General features: G+C 40.9%; 1 protein-coding gene across 1 annotated transcript in view; it reads left to right on the top strand.

Annotated features, from left to right (window-relative positions):
• Window positions 1-21,274, top strand: part of DUSP22 (dual specificity phosphatase 22) — a 52,733-nt gene that overhangs the window by 25,849 nt on the left and 5,610 nt on the right. The window contains exons 4-6 of the mRNA XM_014940985.1: window positions 12,126-12,175; window positions 17,499-17,573; window positions 19,070-19,241. Coding sequence (XP_014796471.1) covers window positions 12,126-12,175; window positions 17,499-17,573; window positions 19,070-19,241 — 297 coding nt within the window. The remainder of the gene's footprint in view (window positions 1-12,125; window positions 12,176-17,498; window positions 17,574-19,069; window positions 19,242-21,274) is intronic.

Raw genomic sequence — 21,274 nt, 5'->3', positions numbered from 1 at the left:
CAGGAAGTTTACACGTGACACCAAGCTGAGTGGTGAAATTTACATATCTGAGGGATGGGCTGCCATCCAGAGGGACCTGAACAAGCGTGAGAAATGGGCCTATGTGAACCTCATGAGGTTCAGCAAGGCCAGTTGCAAGGTCAGGTTGTGACAATCCCTAGTACCAATACAGGTTGGGGGATGAAAGCCAACTGTATTCTGGTCTGCATCAAAAGCAGTGTGGCCAGCAGGTCGAGGGAGGTGATTGTGACCCTCTATTCCACTCTGGTGAGACCCTACCTGGAGTACTGTGTCCAGCTCTGGAGTCCTCCATACAAGAAAGACATGGACCTGATGGAATGGGTCCAGCGGAGGGTCACATAAATGATCAGAGGGTTGAAGCACCTCTCCTATGGGGACAGGCTAAGAGAGTTGGGGTTGTTCAGCCTGGAGAAGAGAAAAGCTCCAGGGAGACCTTGTTGTAAGCCTGGTACTTAAAGGGGGCTTATAGGAAAGATGAGGACAAACTCTTTATTTTAGTAGGGCCTGTTGTGACAGGACAAGGGGTAATGGTTTTACACAAAAGAAGGTAGATTCAGACTAGATATAAGGAAGGGTGGTGAAACACTGGAACTGGTTGTCCAGAGAGGTGGTAGAATCCACCCTCTACGTTTCCCCCTCCCTGGAAACGTTCAAGGTCTGGTTGCTCAGAGCCCTGTCCCTTGCAGGGGAGATTGGACTAGGTGACCTTTAAAGGTCCCTTCCAAGCCAAATTATTCTATGATCTTTTTGTAGAACTCTCTTTTTAAAGCTGGGACAACTAGCTTTTGGGGTTGGTGACCAAAAGGGCAAAGGTGTGACTGTTGTGATATCCATATATCTGAAGCAAGCTGGAGTGGTCAGTCAGAACCTACAGAGCATGTGGAAGCACTGCAATGAATCCTGAGCAGTTCTTCCCCCTCTTGCTTCAAATGATGCCAGCTAGGTGTTACTCTACTGCGTGAAATCGGGAGTCTAACAGATTTTGTGCCAGTTTATGGAAGTGAAGTAAGTGAAGGCAAATCTGGCTGCGGGTCCGTTGAAGCTAGGAATGTTTCTCTGTGGATTTTCCAGGTGTTTGACTCTGTTCTGGTAGATGTCACGTGGAGATGAATGTGGGCCTAAACCAAACAGGATGTTGATGTGGATAGTGCAGCTGCTTGAAAACAGCTGCATCCCATTCTAGAAAGTGTGTGCTGTGGTGGACAGTCGCGTCCAAGCAGCTGAACTTGCAGCATCCTTAATCTTCTCTTACCATTCCTCCCACTGTACCCCCAAACACACACACCTGAATACTGGCAAAAGCAAGAATGCTTCCTCTGCTGCATGGGGCAGTGGTTGCTGTATGTAATGCGGGAGAGAGTACAGTGTGAGTCTTAGGGGATGGAGGGGTGCTAGAAGTTCCTCTGGTCAGGCAGTTGCTCAGGCTCTGTTCCAGAGAGGTATTATCTGCAGAGAGAAGCTTGGATGGGTAGACCTTCTGCGGGTCCCTGTGCAGAGAACCCACCTCAGAGAGCAGCATGATATGCATGGTTGGCAAATGACATGGCACAGATTCAGACTGGAAGTAATCAAGGCTTTACTTGTGAGAGTAAGTAGTTTGTGGAGACACGTTGCCAGAGGTGACAGTGGATTTTCCCACATGTTCCGTTTTTGTCAGCTAAGGCTGGGTTACAGAGGTCTTTGAGCTCTGCTCTTCACAGCCAGAGTGTTTCACAGTTCTTGGTCAGAGATGCTTTGAGGTGCCAGTTGTGGTGACTATTGTGTGCGTTGTAGACACATGTCCCTCAAGTACAAAATAGACTGAAACTACCAGCTTCTTTCACAAGGTCCACCACACATTTGTCAGTTACTAGTAATTTTGCTGTTGCTTGTGACCTGCACACCAGATGTCTGATCTATTAAATGTATGAATCCTGTTACTAGTTGCCTGTGGTTGTGGAGTCCTTTGGCATTGATTTATTTAAAGGGTTATCATTGTCAGACTGACCAGTGCATGGCAGGAAGCTCTGTATGCTGTGCTCATCTGGGAGCCATTGTAATGATCACAGTAATGTAGATCTTAAATCAACAAGAGTTTTTCTGGGTATTCCTGTACAGTCTTCTGCCACAAAACCTTCCCTCTGTTCAGGACGAATTGCGGTAAGGGTAGGCCTTTGCATGTGTGCTGCTCCGATATGCATGCCAGTTTTCTCTGCTTGTTTTCAGTTGCTACAGAATATTTGTTTTGTTTTTATTTTTAGTGTGGGGTTTTTTTTTTTCAGATGAAGAAGTATATGTGATAGTTTCAATTAAAGGAAGCATAAGTAAATGAAATCCCAACAAAACAAAGACAATTTTTTTGGTTGGGAGTGTTATCATCTCTCTCTGTTCAGCCCCAAAGCTGTCATAAATTTTAGACATCTCCAGGTGAACAGTCTATCTGTGTTCCTGTGGTACTTCTGTCCAGATGGTTCTGTTTCAGGTCCTACCAGTTGTGGGATTTCTTCTCCGAACAAAAAGAGTGATCTTAAAGCACTGTATGGAATTTTTTGTGTGTTACAATAATGTCTTTTAGATGCTGAGAAAATACTCTGTGATGCCTATGAAACATCTGCTCTTCTTTTTCTCTAACTTTCTTAAAATATTAGCTTTAGAGGTTATGTTTTTTCCCCCTCATTCTGCATAGTTAACCAGTGCACCCACAGAGGACAGTTATTTATTCTTTTTTTAGTTGTATTCTGATGCCATTATTTTCCTTCCCTTTTTCCTGAATTGATGACTACCTAAATAAGTGTTGATATGGTAGGAGGATGGAGGGATGGGGGAGGTAGAGAAGAGCTAATTGCTGACTGAACTAAGCATCTTTCTTGTCTGGTCTGTTAGCTTATGCAGCGAGCACAACTTGAATGAAGTGTGTCTTTGAAAATAAAAAACTTCACAGGCCAGGTCATCTTATAAACAAAAATTAGATTTTTTTTTTCCATGCAAATTTTAAAATTTTAATCGAAGTCGGAATAGGGTTTCAAATATTCAATATCTAAGAAGCTGAACTGAAAGGGAAGAGCACGGTTAAAAAAAATAAATCTGTGATGATCTTTTATAACAATTTTTCATACGCCCTGAGTAAATAGTCAAATGCATTAATAGAATACAGGCAATTAAAAGGTGCTATAACTGGAACAGAACCAGTAAGGGTGAGGAAGAGAAGTTGTATAAAAATACGGATGCTGCAGAGAAACTGTATAACTTCTCTGCGCCAGTTTTATCTCTTCTGAAAGCTGTAATATACCTGTTTTATAAGGTGTTAAGGATGAGAAAGTTGCAGCTGGAGAAATCACAAGAGGAAGTGCTGGATCAAGGTTATGAATTGAAAAAAAAAAAAAAAGTGGTGTATGAGTGGCTGGTAAATCCAGATCTTTGGAGGAAAGCGAAGAGCTAAATGACTGAACCCCTTCTAAGATTGAATGGTTGTAGCCTGCAGACTAGTATAGATAAGGCATTCATATCAGCTTGCATTGAGTTCTGGAATCTCATTTCATATTTTAAAGCCTGACTGGATGTTGTAAGTCTTAATGCAGTTTTAGCTGGGCATGATAGTCTTGCATGTTTACAGATGATCTTTAGACTATATATATGCAGGCTTTTTTAGAAAAGGAAAGCAAACTAAGCTGTAGAGGAACTGAACTGGCAGCTCTGGCACAATGCTTAGCATAGTTTGTGGATAATATTTTTGTAGTGATTTTTGGTTTTGCTATAGAAACCTATTGTATCTGCTGTTAGCACTTAACGTGATGAGGTTTACTATGGTGGAACTTTTACTGAAGCTTTGAAGGGGAATAGCCTCATCTCCTTTTAGTTTTCTAATTCTTTCTTTCCATCACCAGTTTGTTTAAACTTCTTTCTCTCATGGTTGCACATTCTGAACTGAATTAATTTTTGTGTGTGTGTGTGTGTGTATAACAGGGATTATCTTTTGCTAAGACAAAAGAAAAGAAAAAAATCCTGTCTCGTGCCTCCAGCTGATAACTCTCAAAGTGCTGAAAGCTGCCTTAGTGCTTTCTTCTTTGGTTCTGTAATCCGAAGGAACATTCTCATGCAGACCACTACTCCAGAAAGCATCTGCCTGGACTCAAAAGCATATCACTGCTCAACATGAAATAGCTAAATAGGGAAATATTGGGAAACCAATCAGGCCTATGGTTGGTTTTTTGGGGGTTTTTTTTTAGTTGGTTTTTTTTTGTTTGTTTGGTAAAAAAAAAAAGGGCAGATGCTAATTGTGGACAGATGCTGCTCAGCAAGTGAGAACCACCAGTCTATTAAAACCATGTTATGATGTTGGATAGCATACAGAAGTCTTGAGCTGTAGGAGGCCATTCGTATATGAAAATTGCATCTTGATGACATGATGAGAGAAGTCCCTGCTGGGTACGGCTGGGCAACATATTCTCAGCACAGGCTCTGCTGTGCCTTTGGTATCCAGCCCAAAGACTTATGGGAACTATTAAAGAGGGAGATGGCGAGACAGCCTTCAAAATCAGAGCTGGTAATATCACATTGCAAGGTCATTGCTGCTGTATAAAGATCAACTCTGCAAATTAATAATTTAGTCAAGTCAGACTGTTGCATTTCCTTCTATAGCACTAACCTCTTATATCACCGGTGTCAGAAGCTGTCAATTTTCAGCCTTTATGCCACCATCAAGAGGAAGCGTACAAGCGCTTCTTCTAATAAAAAGCTCAACTTTCTTCTATGATGTTTCACTGCCTTTTCATGGTAAGGGTTTCCCCTCATGAGATGTTTCAGAAGACCATGCTGAGCAAAATAGCTACCATTTTTCTTTCAGGTGTAGCGGCACCAGAAGATTCTCTCTAGTTTGAAGTAATGCCCTGTCTGGCATTGGCTCTGCTTGTGAAATTGGGAGCTCTGACTAACTTTTCAAAAGTGACATTGGTAGCCCGCTAAGAAGCCTCCAAGAGACTTCCCCAAAGCGGCTTTTAAAGTGTGTCAGGCTGGGCCTTCATCATGAGGGACCTTGGCAGAGGCTGCTGTGGTGATGTGCTAAATTAGTTCACGGTTTAAATTGCTCAGCACGCAGTAGCTGTGTCAGAGGAAGCACGTTCCTGTAGTGGTGGATGGCAGGGAGGAGAGGATGAGCATCATTTGAAGCTTTCAATGGCAAGCCGTTTGCACGAGAGACAATTTAGACCAGTAAATGCCTGGTGTTTCTTATGGCTTGGTTACAGCATTGACCAGAACAGAGCAAATGCTCTGACCCACTCTGTGCAGAAGAGATGATGTGGAGAGCGTGTTAATCCATGCTTGTAACGAGAGCATATTCCAGAGGTGTAGCCGTCATGTTCCAGCATTCCCTGGAAGAAAAAGGCGGGTGGGATATATTGTTTTATTGGAGTACTCAGAGATCCCCTTGAGAGTTCAGGTATCAAGTATAATAGGTAGTTTTCAGATGTTCAATATGCCCTGACATGCCCAGGGGCTTGAATATGTCGTTTAGTAAAGGCAGACTGACAAGGTCCTTCCTCTCAGCTGAAGTAGGCAGTCTTGTTGTGTCCTAAAGGAGATAAACCACGATTTAGTATAAACTCATTAGTGTTTTCTCCCAGCCTGCATTCCTTCAGATGAGCCAGGTTAGAATTGGAATTAGAAATAATTTGTGCAGCTCTTTGTGCAAGTAAAGTAAAATCCTTAACTCTTCAACATTTCCTTTTAGAATTTTAGAAAAGGTGATAGGAAGGAGAGAAGGGGAAGGAAGGCTTTAATGGGACACGTTTTATTCGTGATTGGCACATTCCACGCAATGATAGGGTCTTCTAAAAAGTGTCACTAAGACTATTTCCTAAGAAAACCATGAACAAACATTGCAAAAAACCCCCAATGACATGTAAAAACTGTTGTATTGTTCAAGATAACATAAACCAAATGTATAAATTCTATTGCAGGAGCATCCCACTTTCTGTTGTTCATATTCCTCATCTAATTTCAATTTCATTTATAATACTTTTCAAAACCAAACCTGAGTGTGTTCACTGAAGTCAATTAGTGGTTGTTTTTTGCTGAAGCACAAATGTATTTTCTATGAGTCATTAATAAAATCAGCACCAATGGTGATTGCTACAGAAAGTAACTGAAAGGACAAACAAACGGTTGAACGGTTTTCAGTTTAGCAGGTTCAGTTTGGTGCATTACTGGACAAAACCCTTGATATACTCTTGTTGGTTTGGCTTGAGGAAGCTTTGTGCCGGCTGTTTCCCACTTTAGCTTTTTTTGCTGAAATGCCCCTAAACAAAAATAAGTTGTCCTGCCCTCATCTGTTGGTGTGACGACTCAAATTAACACATGGTTTTTGACTAACCTGAAAGAACTTGCCAGGTGCTGGAGGTTTTCTATTTGCATCTGGGTTCACAAATTTAAGTTTAGGGGTTTAGGTTTAAAAAAAATTTCTTGGAAGTCGTTGATGGTATCTTTACATAAATTTAAATAGGGAGCTTTAATGCCAAAAATACAATCCTGTTCTTTTTGATTTTTTTTTTTTTTTTTAATAACTCCTTTCCTGCACTCACTGCCCTTCGAGAATAGAAATTTTGTAATTTGAGGTTCTTTCCCCCTCTCCTCACTTTTTAACGTCTGAAGTTCTAGATTCAGGTTTCCAGTGCAAACTAGAACCTTAAAAATGTATATACAGCACTGGCGGGAACAGTGTTCTGAAGAACATCTGTAAAAAAGATTACTTGGAAAACCCACTAAACATGAAATAACGAGTAGCGTTTTCACTCCTTCCTCTTATTCTCATGCATGCTGTTGGGCTAGAGTACTCAGTTTTATATAAAAAAAATCACTGGACAGTCTTTTCTTTCACAGACAAACTGTATCTTAGTATGATTTGGGGTGTAATCAAACTGAGCATCATTCTTCATGACTTTAGAACATCTTTGATCGTTGCATAAGTGCAAACATCCATACAGGCATTGCATTTGTCTCGCAGTCCTTTTTGTACCTTGTCCTGTTTGGAGTCAAAATTATTCTTGGTATTGTGCAATTAAATTTGTGAGTACACTTTAGAGATCCTATTCTCAGTCACTGACCCATTATCTGCCATGTAGCACTTGTAGATGTGTCATTTTGCTACTGCCAAATTCTACATGTTCTGCTAGAATAGCCCAAATGCCCGTTTTTACAAGTTTAGTTAAAATGAAACTGGACCTTTTAAAATGGATTATAGGTAAGTAGAATAAAAAGGCAGCGTTCCTTAAACTAGACTGTTAAGTTTCCTGAGCACTTAATGAAATCCTGGATTTAATAACAAAGACTTAATTTTCTTTTTTAAAACCTAATGATAGTAGGAATGTGGTGTTCTATAGTCTTACTGACTTTTCCAAATGTGAAATAACTGTTCAGTTCCTAATCTTAGTAGGTTAAAATAATTAGAAATTTGAAAATTACTGCAATTCCACAAACACCTTATTAACTGTAGTGTAAAGCTTCTGGATATACATGTGTGTACCTAAACTTTTTTGGTTTTAATATCTCAATATTCACTGAAGCAGAACTGACTTAGTTCTAGAATCTGTGATGAAATTGTGCAAGTGCTGTCATTGTTTCTCAAATAACAGTGAATTTTAGAAATTTTACTTAACTCTCGCTTGTTTCAACTTTGACAATCTTGAAATCGGAATACTTGCTCTAGTTTTGTTAGCTCTCACTGTATCGGTTTAACTGTAGCATTTAGTTTCAGGGCCTAAGAGAGATAGAAATCTAGTTTTGGTGGTTACTCTGTCTGCTGAAACAGAAAACAGAAAAGTAAATTATATTTTATTTTATTGGGTTTTTTTGAGGTAATCTTAACAGGTTAGATACAAAAAAGAAATGGGAGTGCTGCTTTTATTTGTTATTGCGGAACGCGTCTGTTAGGATCATCATGTGAATAATAAGGAAGAAGTTTAAAGAAATGTATGTGATTGAGGGTAGGGGTCTCTGGTGGTAAAGGTGATTGGAGAAAGGAAAGTGAGCAATGATTTAAAAGTAACAAGTAGAAAGTAGCAGTGAATAGAGCGGAAGAAAGCTGTGTTCAGAGTCGCATTGACCTAGGAGCTTGGGTTTCAACATGTTCCATATGTATGGAATGTTTTATTACCTGAGAATATACATAATTTATGTTTAATTTTAAAAGGTTGGATTGATTTTTTTTTTTTTTTAATGGGTAATCTAGGAAAAAGCTTGTTTGGAAAGATAAAACATGACTGACATAGCTGTCAGCTGAAGAAATGTTTGAATAACAATGTATTAGCAGCAATATTCCATAAATAAAGTGGATGTAATACTTCACGTAGGATTTAAAATAATATTTCTCCCTTCATCAGTTTTTATAGTTGCAAGCTTTTGTCTTTGCTTTGAACAAATACCGTGTTTTGGGATGAGATAGCTATTCTGTGGCACCTAATTTATTGTGTGTAGGTGAAGTGGCACAATACCTATTTTGAGTTGTGCTGTCCTTCCTCCACTGAATAATTTTTAGAGAATTGTCATTCCTAGGGAATAAAATAGTTAATTTAAAAACAATAAAATAAATAAAACACACATCCAGACAGTTGACATCAAATTTGTATTTTTGTCTTCCCATCTTTATTAACATGCAGTTCTAGTTCAACTTTGTATATTGCATTTGCAACCAGACTCAAGTTTATTTAATGAAATTGCAGACTGGGTGCTGATTTGGAGCTTGTTGGAGTGTTCCTTAGGAGCTGGTTTGCTTGACTCTTCAACAATCTTTTGATTTAGCTTACTCTGTTTTAGTCACTGTGTCAGTGATTGTTGCCTTCTTGCTTCTTATGCTTTGCAGTTTCAGAATGGCAAACAAACTGCTAAGTAATAAAATAGCAATGTCTCTATCTTTTTTTTTTGCATGGTAGTACTCTGTCTAAAATGTTGTTGGTATTTACTTGTTCGGTTGGCATAAACTGTTCTGCTGTGAAAGGTCCCTTTGGGACAGTTCTTAGATGGTATCTGCAGGCTATGTGCACAGGAAGGACAGTAGTGTCTTGGGGCACAAATATACAAATAATATTATGATCCTGGGTAGTTTTTTTGAAAAAAGTTGCAGACAGCAGGGTTCAGTAATTAAATATCTTCCTATTGCCAGTATGTTTAAAAAAGAAAGTCTGCCCAGCATGTGTGAGGAAAAGCTTATTCCAGGAATCAACATATGAATATCTACACAGAAAATCCCCCGAGTCTCATTTATGAATACCTGCCCTATATAATCTTGTGTCGTTGTTGTATTTCAGGTATCCAGTTATGGTGAATGATATTTGATCCTATTATTATCGTTGTTATTTCAACCAAGAGAAGCAAAACTTGATAGTAGGGTGGGATCCTTAGGAGTTACCAACTCTGGCCAAACTGTGTTTGGGTCAAAGTGACTGAGAGTTTCACTGTTGATTTTTGTGGGACTCAGGTTAGGTCATTGCACAGTACTTTTGAAATCCCACCTCTAACTATTTCTGAGTTGAGTGTGTGATTATTTCCTCACAGGGAGGGGTCCCATCACCACACAGCCTTCCAAAACCACCATACAAGTGACATGCATTGGTCAAAATACCAAATTCCAGTAACTTTAACCATCTCCTGCTTGAGAAACTACATTAATAAGGCTAACAGACTGATGCTGAGCATTTGCAAGCACGGTAGTGAAAAGAGTGCTGTGGGCTTCGCTGGAAGTTGTAGGTGCTGAAGACCTCCAGGATCAGGCTCTGGATGAGCCATTCAGTACCATGTGCGGTCTCTCATAGGCTAGTTTCGTGCTTGCTTGCGGTAGTGGGAACTAGCCAGCCATGACAAAAAAAGAACACTGTGGGTCTTAAACTTGTGCTGGTGCTACTTCTGCTTTTAAAGTGAACACGATCTGAAAGCCCCTCTGCACTCAGCCTGCGAAAAGGGCTCAGCATGTGCCAGAGCTTCTGAAATCTGCCGAACAACTTGCGTCAGCGCGTGCCAGAGCAGCGAACCTTCTGGCACTTAGTGCGCTCCGGAGTTAACCCATCTCCTATCTTCAATTTTCTTCCTATTTTTTTTTCCCTTGGTGGTGCAGAGTCAGTGGCAGAGAGTTGTCTAGAGGTGTGTGGGGAAGAATAGCATGTAAATTTACTTTCAGGTCACAGGCCCCCATTCTACTGGAGTGACTCACTTGAAGTGATGCTAGTGTCTGAGATAAACCTCTCAGATACGTCACACAAGATGCTTATTATCGTAATTAATCTGTCACAATATAGTTATCATCCTTGGCTCAGCAGCCTATCGATATATGTATTACTGCTGTATTGTCTTTCTAAATGTATATGTCTGTGCGAGCTGTTGAGGATCAATTTACGGCTGTGGAGCCATCCTCGTTTCCTGCAGCAGGCATCCCTTCTCCCAACACAAGGCAGGAGGCACTGTTAGTTGTTGATGCCGTTACCTCTGGCAGCAAGCTGCTTTGCTTTGCAAGCTGACTTCATTCTTATTCTCTCTCCCCTCAGCTGCATTTTTGCCACGCAGCGCTCACACAAAATGCCACGTGCTGTCACGGGCTTGGTGTTGTCCTGGTGGTGCCTTCTCCCTCATGGCCTTTCAGAGTGAGGAGGTTTTGTAAAGGATGGTGGGGATGGGGTAGGCTCTCAAATCTGTGGCTGTGAAGAAGGCACTGGCTGAAGGGGTTCTGCTGGGTTGAGAAAATGGCTGGTGCCATGTGTAAGTGGTGGTGAAGAGATGTGGGTGAATTATCACCACATCCTTTCTGACAGTGGTGAAGTTCATGCCCCTTGCAGAGGATTAGCGTGATGGTGTGTCATGGTGCCCAGGGGTCAGGACCTCTTATAAAAGGGGCTGCTTTTTGGTGTGAGATGACAAGTGAAGTAACAAAGTGTGTGTAGGGGAAACAGAGGGGTTCCTGAGCCAGCAAAGCAAAGACAGTTGGAGAAGATACTGCTTCAGGTAGTATCACAGTTGAGCAATGAAAATCATCTCCTTGTCCCAGCTGGCAAATGAAATGCCTGGTAGGTACATGTTATGTTCCACCTTGTTGGCAAAGGATCTCTTATCGATAAACGTGTGACTTCCCATGTATGTTGTTGAATATGCAGGACTGTTGCAGAAGTTTGCATTGTTACATAAACTAAAGAACATTTTGTAGTGGGCCTTTTGCTGTGAATTCTTATGTTTACAAGTACATCTGAAAAATTCATAACTTTGTATCTGAGATGAGTCAAAAAAAAACTTCCAGGGATTTATTAAGTTTTTATTTAGTTAGCTTTTTATTATTTGGTGTCTGAGCCGCAACCTATATTCTTGGAAGTCCTATTTGAGAAGTAAGCTAAATACGCTTTCAGAAATGTTCTTTTTCTTAACAGTCATAAGAGCAAAACAAGCTTTGAAAATAAAATGACAGTTAAAATGAGCGTTGACAATGCAAAGCAGTAGTGTATGATTATAGTGTTGTTTTAAATATACCCAGTAACATTTTTAATGCATCAGAAATGGTTATCTAACTTCCCTAATTGATCTTGTAACTTATTATGATAACTGACTAAGAAAGTGAGGCTAACTTTGTGGAAGAAAAGTGTGCATTTTACAGTAGTCCTTCTTGAAGTTTCTCAAAAATAAAAAAACCAAAACCCCCATACCACAAACATGTTTCTTCTCTGAAATGCATTTTGTTCTGTTTATCAACTAGATTGAGAAAAATGATTGCATTGGATCAAAAGAATTGCTTATCGCAATTTTAGGTTGTAGCATCTGTTCAGAGAAAGGGAAGGGGACAAGATGCAACTTAATTTTATTAGAAATGTAGGAAGAATGAGATTTTTAGTAAAGATGCTTCTATTTCAACAAGCTTGCTATTGGGTCTTGGGATAAGCATGAGTAAGATATGTGCTGGTGTCTTAGCAACAAAACAGATGTGAACACAGTGTTTTAAAATCTGGCAGCATAGAGGTGATCACTGCTTGTCTGAGTAGTGATGTGCCTTCCTCAAAGTCAATAAAGCTGCACCGGTCTAGAGCAGGACTTGTGCCATGATAGATAAATGTATTTAACTTGGATATTTTCTTCTCATTCATTTTTGCTTCTTTACACAGGGAGTGAAGTATCTGTGCATTCCGGCTGCTGACTCACCCTCGCAGAACTTGTAAGTTTTCTTTAAAAATAAATCACAAAATCCCAGAAATCCCTTAGTACTGTGATGCCCGTTTTACAATGAGCTGAAAGATCCGATTCTGATCTCTCAGAAGTATTACACAGATGTGGTTTTTAATCTGTTAAGAAAACACAGTTAACACTTAATTCCAGCCACCTTAGTTCAGACCCTGCCTTTTGTGTATAAGGGTTTGTAGGAGAGTCAGTATCTAAACACTCTTCATTTGTGGCCTTAAACTTCAGGAATTCCTTAGCGAGTCTGCTCCTGATTTAGCCCCAGTTATTGTAGCCATTGTTGGTTTTTTTGTTTTAAATCTTTTTGTTTGGTTGTTCTTTTTTGTTACCGCTATCTCCAGCCATTAACAAAAAGAAAATATTTAAAAGAGGTATGAAGCCTGGTGCTTCAATGGTTGGAATAAATTCCTCGCAGCGGGCCCTCAAGATAAAGTCCCAGTGTGCAAACTGCCCCTGCCAACTGTCTGCTCTGGACTTCTTGGACCTGCCTCAGAAGGTCCTAATGTTTTTAGCAGTAGGCTGGCACGGTGGGGAGTTTCTGCCCTGCAGTGTCTCTTGCCTTGGGGATATATGTACTGAAACTATGGTGTCCCAGCCTCACTCTTTCTCATCTCTGCTAATGTTCACAAAATGCTAATTGACTTGCCCTTGGTTTTAATGTTTTGAACCATTAAGCCTAGCAAGTCTTGATTCCAAAGAGAAATCAAAACAGGTTTTGTAAGAGAACTTGGATGGTGACCAACTCTTTCTTCTAGAGCTCACTGTTTATGTTGGGGAGAGGTGCGGGGGGTTTCAGCCACATCCTGCTACCAAGTTTTGTAAAGAAACGAGTATTTGAAAGAGCCTGGTAGGTACGGAAGGAAATGCAGCACTGCTTTTCTCTCACATCGCAGCAATATTCCGGCTCATGCTTTCGGGGTATATTTTTAGAGTATGTGTTTCTCGTACTCTAGAAAGATTCCAGCATGGCATTTGATGTGTGGTGATTTGCTTTTCATTCTGTATTTCTGTCTTGATTTTAGGGGAAGGGGGGCAAAAAAACCCCACCCCAACCCGCAGTAAAAAACACAACAAACTCCTAAATTTCAAGACAGGTCTGTAGTGAGAAAGCAGATAGCTAATTGCCTTTGTCATGGGCAAGTTTTGTGGCCTGAATAATTAAATAAAAAGAAATCAATGTTAAAAAAATCCTTTTGGGAAGATAAAAATATCAGATTAGAGGGATACATTGACATGCCATTGTAATTGCTTGTTGGTGTTCTGAGATGTGTAGCATTTGTGAAAATGTTTTGCAAATCTCCTTCCTTTGTTAATAGAGATCTGGATCAATTTGGAATGGAAATAGAAAGGATGGCGTTTGTATTGAACATTAACCAATGTTCAATGCAGCCCCCTCCTTCACTGTTTGAAAAAACCCCTCTGTCGCTTGAGCTGCCTGGCACTGTACCAAAGCTCTTAAAGCATCAGTAAGAAGATACAATATTTGCATGAGTATTGTTTCTGTTATGCTGCAGGCATCTAAAATACTTGCTTTGGTATCAGGTGGTTTCAAGCAAACGTCATTACTTCTAATACTGATACGTTTTATCACTTAAAATAAAACTTGATGAGTAACTGACTTTTCTTTTTTGCTTTATACAGTCCTGATCTTCAAGTAAAATCAAATCATGATGCTTGCAAATAGCAATGTTGCTTGATTGCACATACAATCTTCTGAAAGCAAGGGGAAGCTGGCTTTGTTCAGTCTGGGAGGATTTGACACAATCCTATCTAGGAGCACTCCTATCTACTACCCGCAGGGAGGGAGGGGTAGCTGGGGAACAAGAAAGGGAATTTGTCCCCCTGCATCATCTTTGTGTATCTATCTTCTTTCAGAGGAGGAATTCTAGTGGTGTCAGGAAAAAAATAGCAGCATCCTATATTGCAGGTCCTTGTGTTTTCTTTGCAATGGTTGATGGGCACAACTGACCAGGTACACACTGCTGTTTTGTATGTCTCTCAACAGCAAGGTTTATAGAGGGTTTGCTGTTACTTTACAACTGCTGGCAGGTTGATAACGTCCAACTGAAAGTTTTTACTCACTGAATTTTGAGGCTGTGAGCTCTTAATTTGCTTCAGCTCAGTTTTTCTGAGGGGAAACTTCTGATTTCTCATGTGTGTAACGTACACTGATTCCTATTAAGCTTGTTTAGGAGCTCCCTTCCTCAGAGGAATGAATTGCCAGGGAAATACAGAAGGGATTCCCCTGTTAACATGTGGGTATTCACTAAAGCATCTCAAAACCTTGCTTCTACTCTCATGTTCTGCCCCTACCAAGCATAGGAATCAAGCAGTTGCTTTTGAGATTCGAAGTGCTTCCTAGCTGTTAAATGAGTGTTTTCCCTGGACTGTGAGAATTTTACCATAGGGCTTTGACTTCTCCAGAAATGTCATGTCATACAGACCCTGTTGCTAAAAAGGTAATTCTATAAAAATCAAATCTTCCCTTCCTGTCCTGTTCCAGCTAATTGTCATAAGCTACATGTTTCTAAGTAACTAACCTCCAACGGTCAAGACTGTTAGCGGTGATAATACAGAAGCCAGATAACCTATTAAGAAATTTAGGTGGATTTTTGTTGCATTTACATAGCCTTCTTACTATCTGTTTTGAATGCTTTCTTTTTAACCTTTATAATATTCGTAGAAGTCTGACTAGCAATGAATGAATATGTAGATTGGCTATCATAACTGTGCCCTCAGCCTAGTTTTGGATTATCCAGCTTGCTAATGCATAAGTTTAGCTGACTTTTACAACATGCTGGTGGAGGCACTGTACTGGTTCTTCTTTCTGTGGTGTTTTCCCACTGTGAAGATGATGCAGTTCGGGACCCAGCTTTAAGCTGGGAGATGTAAAAGCCAGATAGCATGTAATAAATTGTCTTGAAGTAACTGTTTAGTCCAACAAATAAGCTGCAAATCAACACATTTGTCAAGTGCTTTCCTGTTACAGATGATAATCAACTGTTCTGTGGTTAGTGTAAGACTTGCCATTCTTCTTTGTGTCTGGCCTTTACTACACAGCTAACTGGTCCTCAGTCTTAGTTTTCGTGAGAGACCTCGGTACCATAGGGTTGTGGAGGAGTAGTACATTTCTCCTTTGCTCTGACTCAAGGTGAGGAGGAGCCATGGTTCTGCAGAGCAGCACAAATTCTAGACTTGGCTATTTCTCTTCTCGTTTTCATGAATGCCTTTAAACAGACTTGACAGTGTGTCAGCAGACCCAGTGTCAGCAAGAAGGAAGGGTGAATAAAACTGAGTGAATGGAGTTCACTGCTAGCTATATTTAGTACCTTGCAAAGGTGTTATGCTCATTCACAGATATTTTTCAAACCAAAGCATTGAAGTGTTTAACCAAAACTTGTGCTAGACCATTGAAATGAATTCACTGGTGCTTGGAGCTGTGCTGTCAGCCGGGTTTTCTAGAGGGAAAGAGAAAAGATGGATGTATGAGAAGATTGGGAAGATGTCAATCAAGCCCTAACCAAGTTTCATTTGAAGGAATTCATTCAGTCTCGGATCAGTGCTCCTTCATTGTGCAATAGCAACACCTCCTGCACACACAGCCAAATGTCCTATTTGTTCCCTGAGCTCACTTGAAGCTGCATGTGTCCCGCAGGCAGACCTGAGCACCATGATTTCTTAGAACTCAGCCAGTAAAAATGTTTTGGAGCAGCAATCAGAGTAGAAATGCTTTTGTAAGGCTTCCTCCCTTCACTCATTCTACATACTTGGTCAGTTTTTTGAGAAGCATAAAATCCTGAGTTGACTTCCTGCCCTAAAGCTTGGGGTTGTGTCATGCCTTGAGGTTTTCCAAATAAGTTACCCAGCACTTTTCCGGCTGTATTCTCTGTGTTTTATCTGGTGATGCAAGAGGGAGTCCTGGGCTTTGGGATTCCTGGGCTTTGGGATTCCTCTTTTGGGGTATTTCAGCTTAGCATTACCTTTGCAAGTTCCACAGGCTCTGCCACTGTGTTGCATCACTGTTGTCCTCCTCCGGGTCTGAGTGTTTATAGTATCAGCAGCTGCACTGTTGGGCAGGAAGGAAAGCTTCCTTTTATGTGGGTATTCCTGATTTTTGTGTGGCTGCTGGTGCTGCGCTGAGGTTTTTTTCTTTTACCCTTGTGGTATAATATTCACCCTGAGAGGGGAAACATCTTGAATACAGGACGTTGTGTTTCATGGGTGTTGAGCGCGGTGTGCTTTCAGGTTCATCTTTGCCGACTGCCCCTTCAGAAGGTCTCTCCTCTGTCTGTGTCACATGCATTGCTGCTGCTTGTGAGCTTGAAGAGCACTGAAAGGCCACAGTATTGAACCAAGAGGTGCTGCTTGCACCTATGATAAACTGCAGGCAGCCCCAAAGGCTTTGCAGTCTGAAAGGCAGAGGCAGGACGAGCAACTTGGGGCTGAGATGCAAAGAGGTGATGCTGCAGATTTGCTGAGATGATGGACAGCTGGCCAGTTACTTCCCTTCCTATCTGCCCCGCTTACAGTGAAGAGACATATGTAAAGGATAATGAGAGTACAAACCTTAAAGTTTGTAAACTGAGTCTTTATCTTCTCCACGTCTTCTCCGATGTGGCTAGAAAAAGGGTAGGCTGTAGGCAGGGTCTGGCTGACACCCTGAATAAGGGCAGCCAGGAGGGGTACTGCACTCTGAGGGGAGGAGGCTGGAAGGAGCTGAAGAAGCCAGGGCTTGACTGAGAGTTTTTTCACAGTAAAGACAAAAGCGAAAGACTTCATGCTGAAAGAAAAAAATCGTAACATTTTGATGTGTCCTAGTACATGGTTTGGAGGAGGAGGTGAAGTCAAAATTAAGCTTAAGTTTGGTAGCGGGTAGTGGATGCCTCTTTGTGAGAGATGATATACCTTAACTGTTCGTGTAGCTGTACTGAGTTTCATCTGACATCTGAGCATATGCAAGAACATACGAGATCAAGTTACTAGTTTAAAGAGGAATAAAGCACAAACTGAAATTCAGACTTGACAGTCATTGGAATAAAGTGTTTGTTAATGTTTATCACGTTGTAGTACCGAAGGTACCAGTTTCGTCTTCAGGTAGAGTGGAGAATAACTATGCCAGTGAGTATTGTGTTTCATTGGCAGACACTGACTTTTACCTTGTATGACCTGTATTCAGTTCTAAATTCTAGAAACAGTGTTAAATGAGCTTTCGGATACATTTCTCTCTTTCTAAGTAGTGATTTTACTAAATACTTTCTTTATTTCTACTTTCTTTATTCCCCTTCTGCTTCTGTTTTCAGGGCAAGGCATTTCAGAGAGAGCATCAAGTTTATCCATGAGTGCCGCCTTACAGGTGAAGGCTGCCTGGTTCATTGGTACGTATACTGTTCACTGAAAAGGCTTCTTAAAGGTTTCTCTACCTTCATTGGATGTTCGTTATTTTAATAAGTTAATGTTCATCTCCATATTACGGCAAAATCTTCTTAGACTGAAATGCCCCTTTTATTTTAAGAGCCTGAGAAGATTTGCAAATGCTATTAAAGCCTCATGCTAAGACTTTTGAGTCACTGGGGTGGGCAGCTGCCTGGAGATAAAAGAAGTCCAAGAAATTCTTCTTGACCTTCCCTTCTTATCAGACCTTTTTGTAGGATTGTTTTTACTAGAAATGACAAGAGACAGATTATTTATTTCCCATTATTTTAGTCACAATTGTAATAATTGTAATAATTTTATTAGTTTCTATAACAGCTATTTTGGTGACTTCAGAGTTGTTAAAAAAATAATTTTCCCCTGAACACAAATTGATTTTTTTTTCCTCTTTTTTCTTTAAACTGGTGAAGCATTCAAACGTTGCATTTGTAAATAGCAAGTCTCTGATTGGAGGGATGCTTCTGGGACTGTAGAGAATAGAAGAGGAAATCCCACCCTGGGTTTTTTTCTTGCTCTGTGCTGTCGGTTGTAGTCTTTGTGCTGTATGTCCAAGTGACATATCTGAGTCTGTATCTGTAATCACAGTCATCTTGTGATTTAAACACTGGACTTGTACGCGGGCCCTGAGCATGGATCCTCAGTTTGCTACCGACTCGTGATAGCGCTGGGCACAAGTCATTTGGTCCATCTCCGTGTATGTAAAACAGGGATATTTTGTCTGAATTCTGATAGAGTTTTAAAAAACACATTTAAATTTGTGAAGCATTTCAAAAGCACAAAATGTTCTTGAAATGCCAAGTGAAAGTCTGGCACAAATATAACTCAAACACATTTTTTTTTTATACTCATAATAGTAATGGTTGTGAGGCTTTTTTTGTCCAGTGCTGTCAAACCAGTAACAGTGAATGATTCTTACTTTATCCCAGCATTTCACGTAGGGAAATTGGAGTATTGAGAGTTGAAGTTGCACAGTGCCTGGATAGCAGAAAGAGGAAAAGAGCTCAAGCAACCAGACGTACTGTAACAGTTCAGTTAAAGTTCACGTCAGCCCCATGAAATTGAAGCCTTTATTCACGGTGGAGAGGGAGCAGTCTTACTTAACTGCTCTGATCTGTACAGGCAGAAGAAAGTGGGTGACATTTCCAGCTTATTAAAAGCCAAATCTAACTTAGAATGTGTGCGCTGTCTCCTGGTTTTGTGCAGACTTAATACTCACTTCTTTCTTTCCAGTCTCATGAATTAGCACTCAGAACCCGCTTTCTTGGTCTCGTCATAGGTTTGTTCTGAGGCATTCAAAAAAGCAGGACCACTAATAATGTAATATTTCTTCCTGGTGGCAAGCAACACAGCAGCCTGCTGCGATGCTGGGAAGTGATGCTTTGGACTGTGATAGGTGAAGTACAGCACTACTTCAATTTATTGCTCCTCCTTTTTCATTCAGCCTTGCGGGTGTCTCCAGGAGTGTAACGTTGGTGGTTGCCTACATCATGACTATCACAGACTTTGGTTGGGAAGATGCACTGTCTGTTGTCCGTGCAGCGAGATCCTGTGCCAATCCTAACATGGGCTTCCAGAGACAGCTACAGGACTTTGAAAAACATGATGTTGATCAGGTAAATGCACTACACACAAAAGAGCTGTAAAACACAACCCCCAAGTCTCAGATCATGGGCTACTTCTCATTATTTTGGGGCCCGGGTGGTTTATCTGACTCCCTTTTTTCGCTTTGAGGGAGTAGCTTCTTTGCCAAGCCTGCTCCGCATGGGAGATGCAAATAGCACTGAAGGTATCAGGGAATTCTGGATGGGAGAAGAGACGAAGCTGTGCTCTCAATCCAGTGATTGCTTAATGTGTGCTAAGACACAATACAAGACTGACACCTTTAGAGGGGTAAAAACTAAAGACTGAGATGCTCAGAATTCAACAGAGCGACCAACCTATAAGTACTAGTTGCATAAAAAATGTGAGTTTCCCCCCAACACATTCATTTGGAATAGTAAGCAGGAAAGAAATCATAATCAGAAACCTTATCCAGGAGTTAAACTAGGTTCTGATTATGACTTAAGTGTTGTGTTTCCCCTCCACTTTCTATGGCTGAGACTTTCTGATGTGTAGAGCAGTCTCAAATCTGACCCTTTGTTTCTTCTTAACCTTTGACGGTTCTGTAGGACTAGGAGAATTGAGGGAACAGTAAGACTGCGAAGTGGTTTTCATAACACAAAAATGAGTTTCTTACCCTTAAAAAGAACCATCCCACGCAAAAGACCTGCTCCTCGTGGGTGATCGGTGACTTCCACTTATGTTAACAACCTACTCTGGCTGTCCCCTCTGTTTTCCATTGCTCAGCATGTTGCTGTTCTCTGGGCTCTTGTGCCTATGGTGCTTATTAAAAACCAACAACAACAACAACAGAGGCAAACCAAAATCGGAAAGCAAAATACATGGTGGCAAGCAACACAGCAGCCTGCTGCGATGCTGGGAAGTGATGCTTTGGACTGTGATAGGTGAAGTACAGCACTACTTCAATTTATTGCTCCTCCTTTTTCATTCAGCCTTGCGGGTGTCTCCAGGAGTGTAACGTTGGTGGTTGCCTACATCATGACTATCACAGACTTTGGTTGGGAAGATGCACTGTCTGTTGTCCGTGCAGCGAGATCCTGTGCCAATCCTAACATGGGCTTCCAGAGACAGCTACAGGACTTTGAAAAACATGATGTTGATCAGGTAAATGCACTACACACAAAAGAGCTGTAAAACACAACCCCCAAGTCTCAGATCATGGGCTACTTCTCATTATTTTGGGGCCCGGGTGGTTTATCTGACTCCCTTTTTTCGCTTTGAGGGAGTAGCTTCTTTGCCAAGCCTGCTCCGCATGGGAGATGCAAATAGCACTGAAGGTATCAGGGAATTCTGGATGGGAGAAGAGACGAAGCTGTGCTCTCAATCCAGTGATTGCTTAATGTGTGCTAAGACACAATACAAGACTGACACCTTTAGAGGGGTAAAAACTAAAGACTGAGATGCTCAGAATTCAACAGAGCGACCAACCTATAAGTACTAGTTGCATAAAAAATGTGAGTTTCCCCCCAACACATTCATTTGGAATAGTAAGCAGGAAAGAAATCATAATCAGAAACCTTATCCAGGAGTTAAACTAGGTTCTGATTATGACTTAAGTGTTGTGTTTCCCCTCCACTTTCTATGGCTGAGACTTTCTGATGTGTAGAGCAGTCTCAAATCTGACCCTTTGTTTCTTCTTAACCTTTGACGGTTCTGTAGGACTAGGAGAATTGAGGGAACAGTAAGACTGCGAAGTGGTTTTCATAACACAAAAATGAGTTTCTTACCCTTAAAAAGAACCATCCCACGCAAAAGACCTGCTCCTCGTGGGTGATCGGTGACTTCCACTTATGTTAACAACCTACTCTGGCTGTCCCCTCTGTTTTCCATTGCTCAGCATGTTGCTGTTCTCTGGGCTCTTGTGCCTATGGTGCTTATTAAAAACCAACAACAACAACAACAGAGGCAAACCAAAATCGGAAAGCAAAATACATGAAGCAAAGGATGTTGTGCTTTTTTTTTTTTATTCCATCCCTGTCATTCTGCTGCAGAAAGCTCAGAGTTTAGAAATTACCCTTTGTTTTGC

This window comes from Calidris pugnax, unplaced genomic scaffold (assembly GCF_001431845.1).
Source record: "Calidris pugnax isolate Ruff unplaced genomic scaffold, ASM143184v1 scaffold8, whole genome shotgun sequence".
NCBI lineage: Eukaryota > Metazoa > Chordata > Aves > Charadriiformes > Scolopacidae > Calidris > Calidris pugnax.
This window is presented reverse-complemented; position numbering and strand designations above follow the sequence as displayed.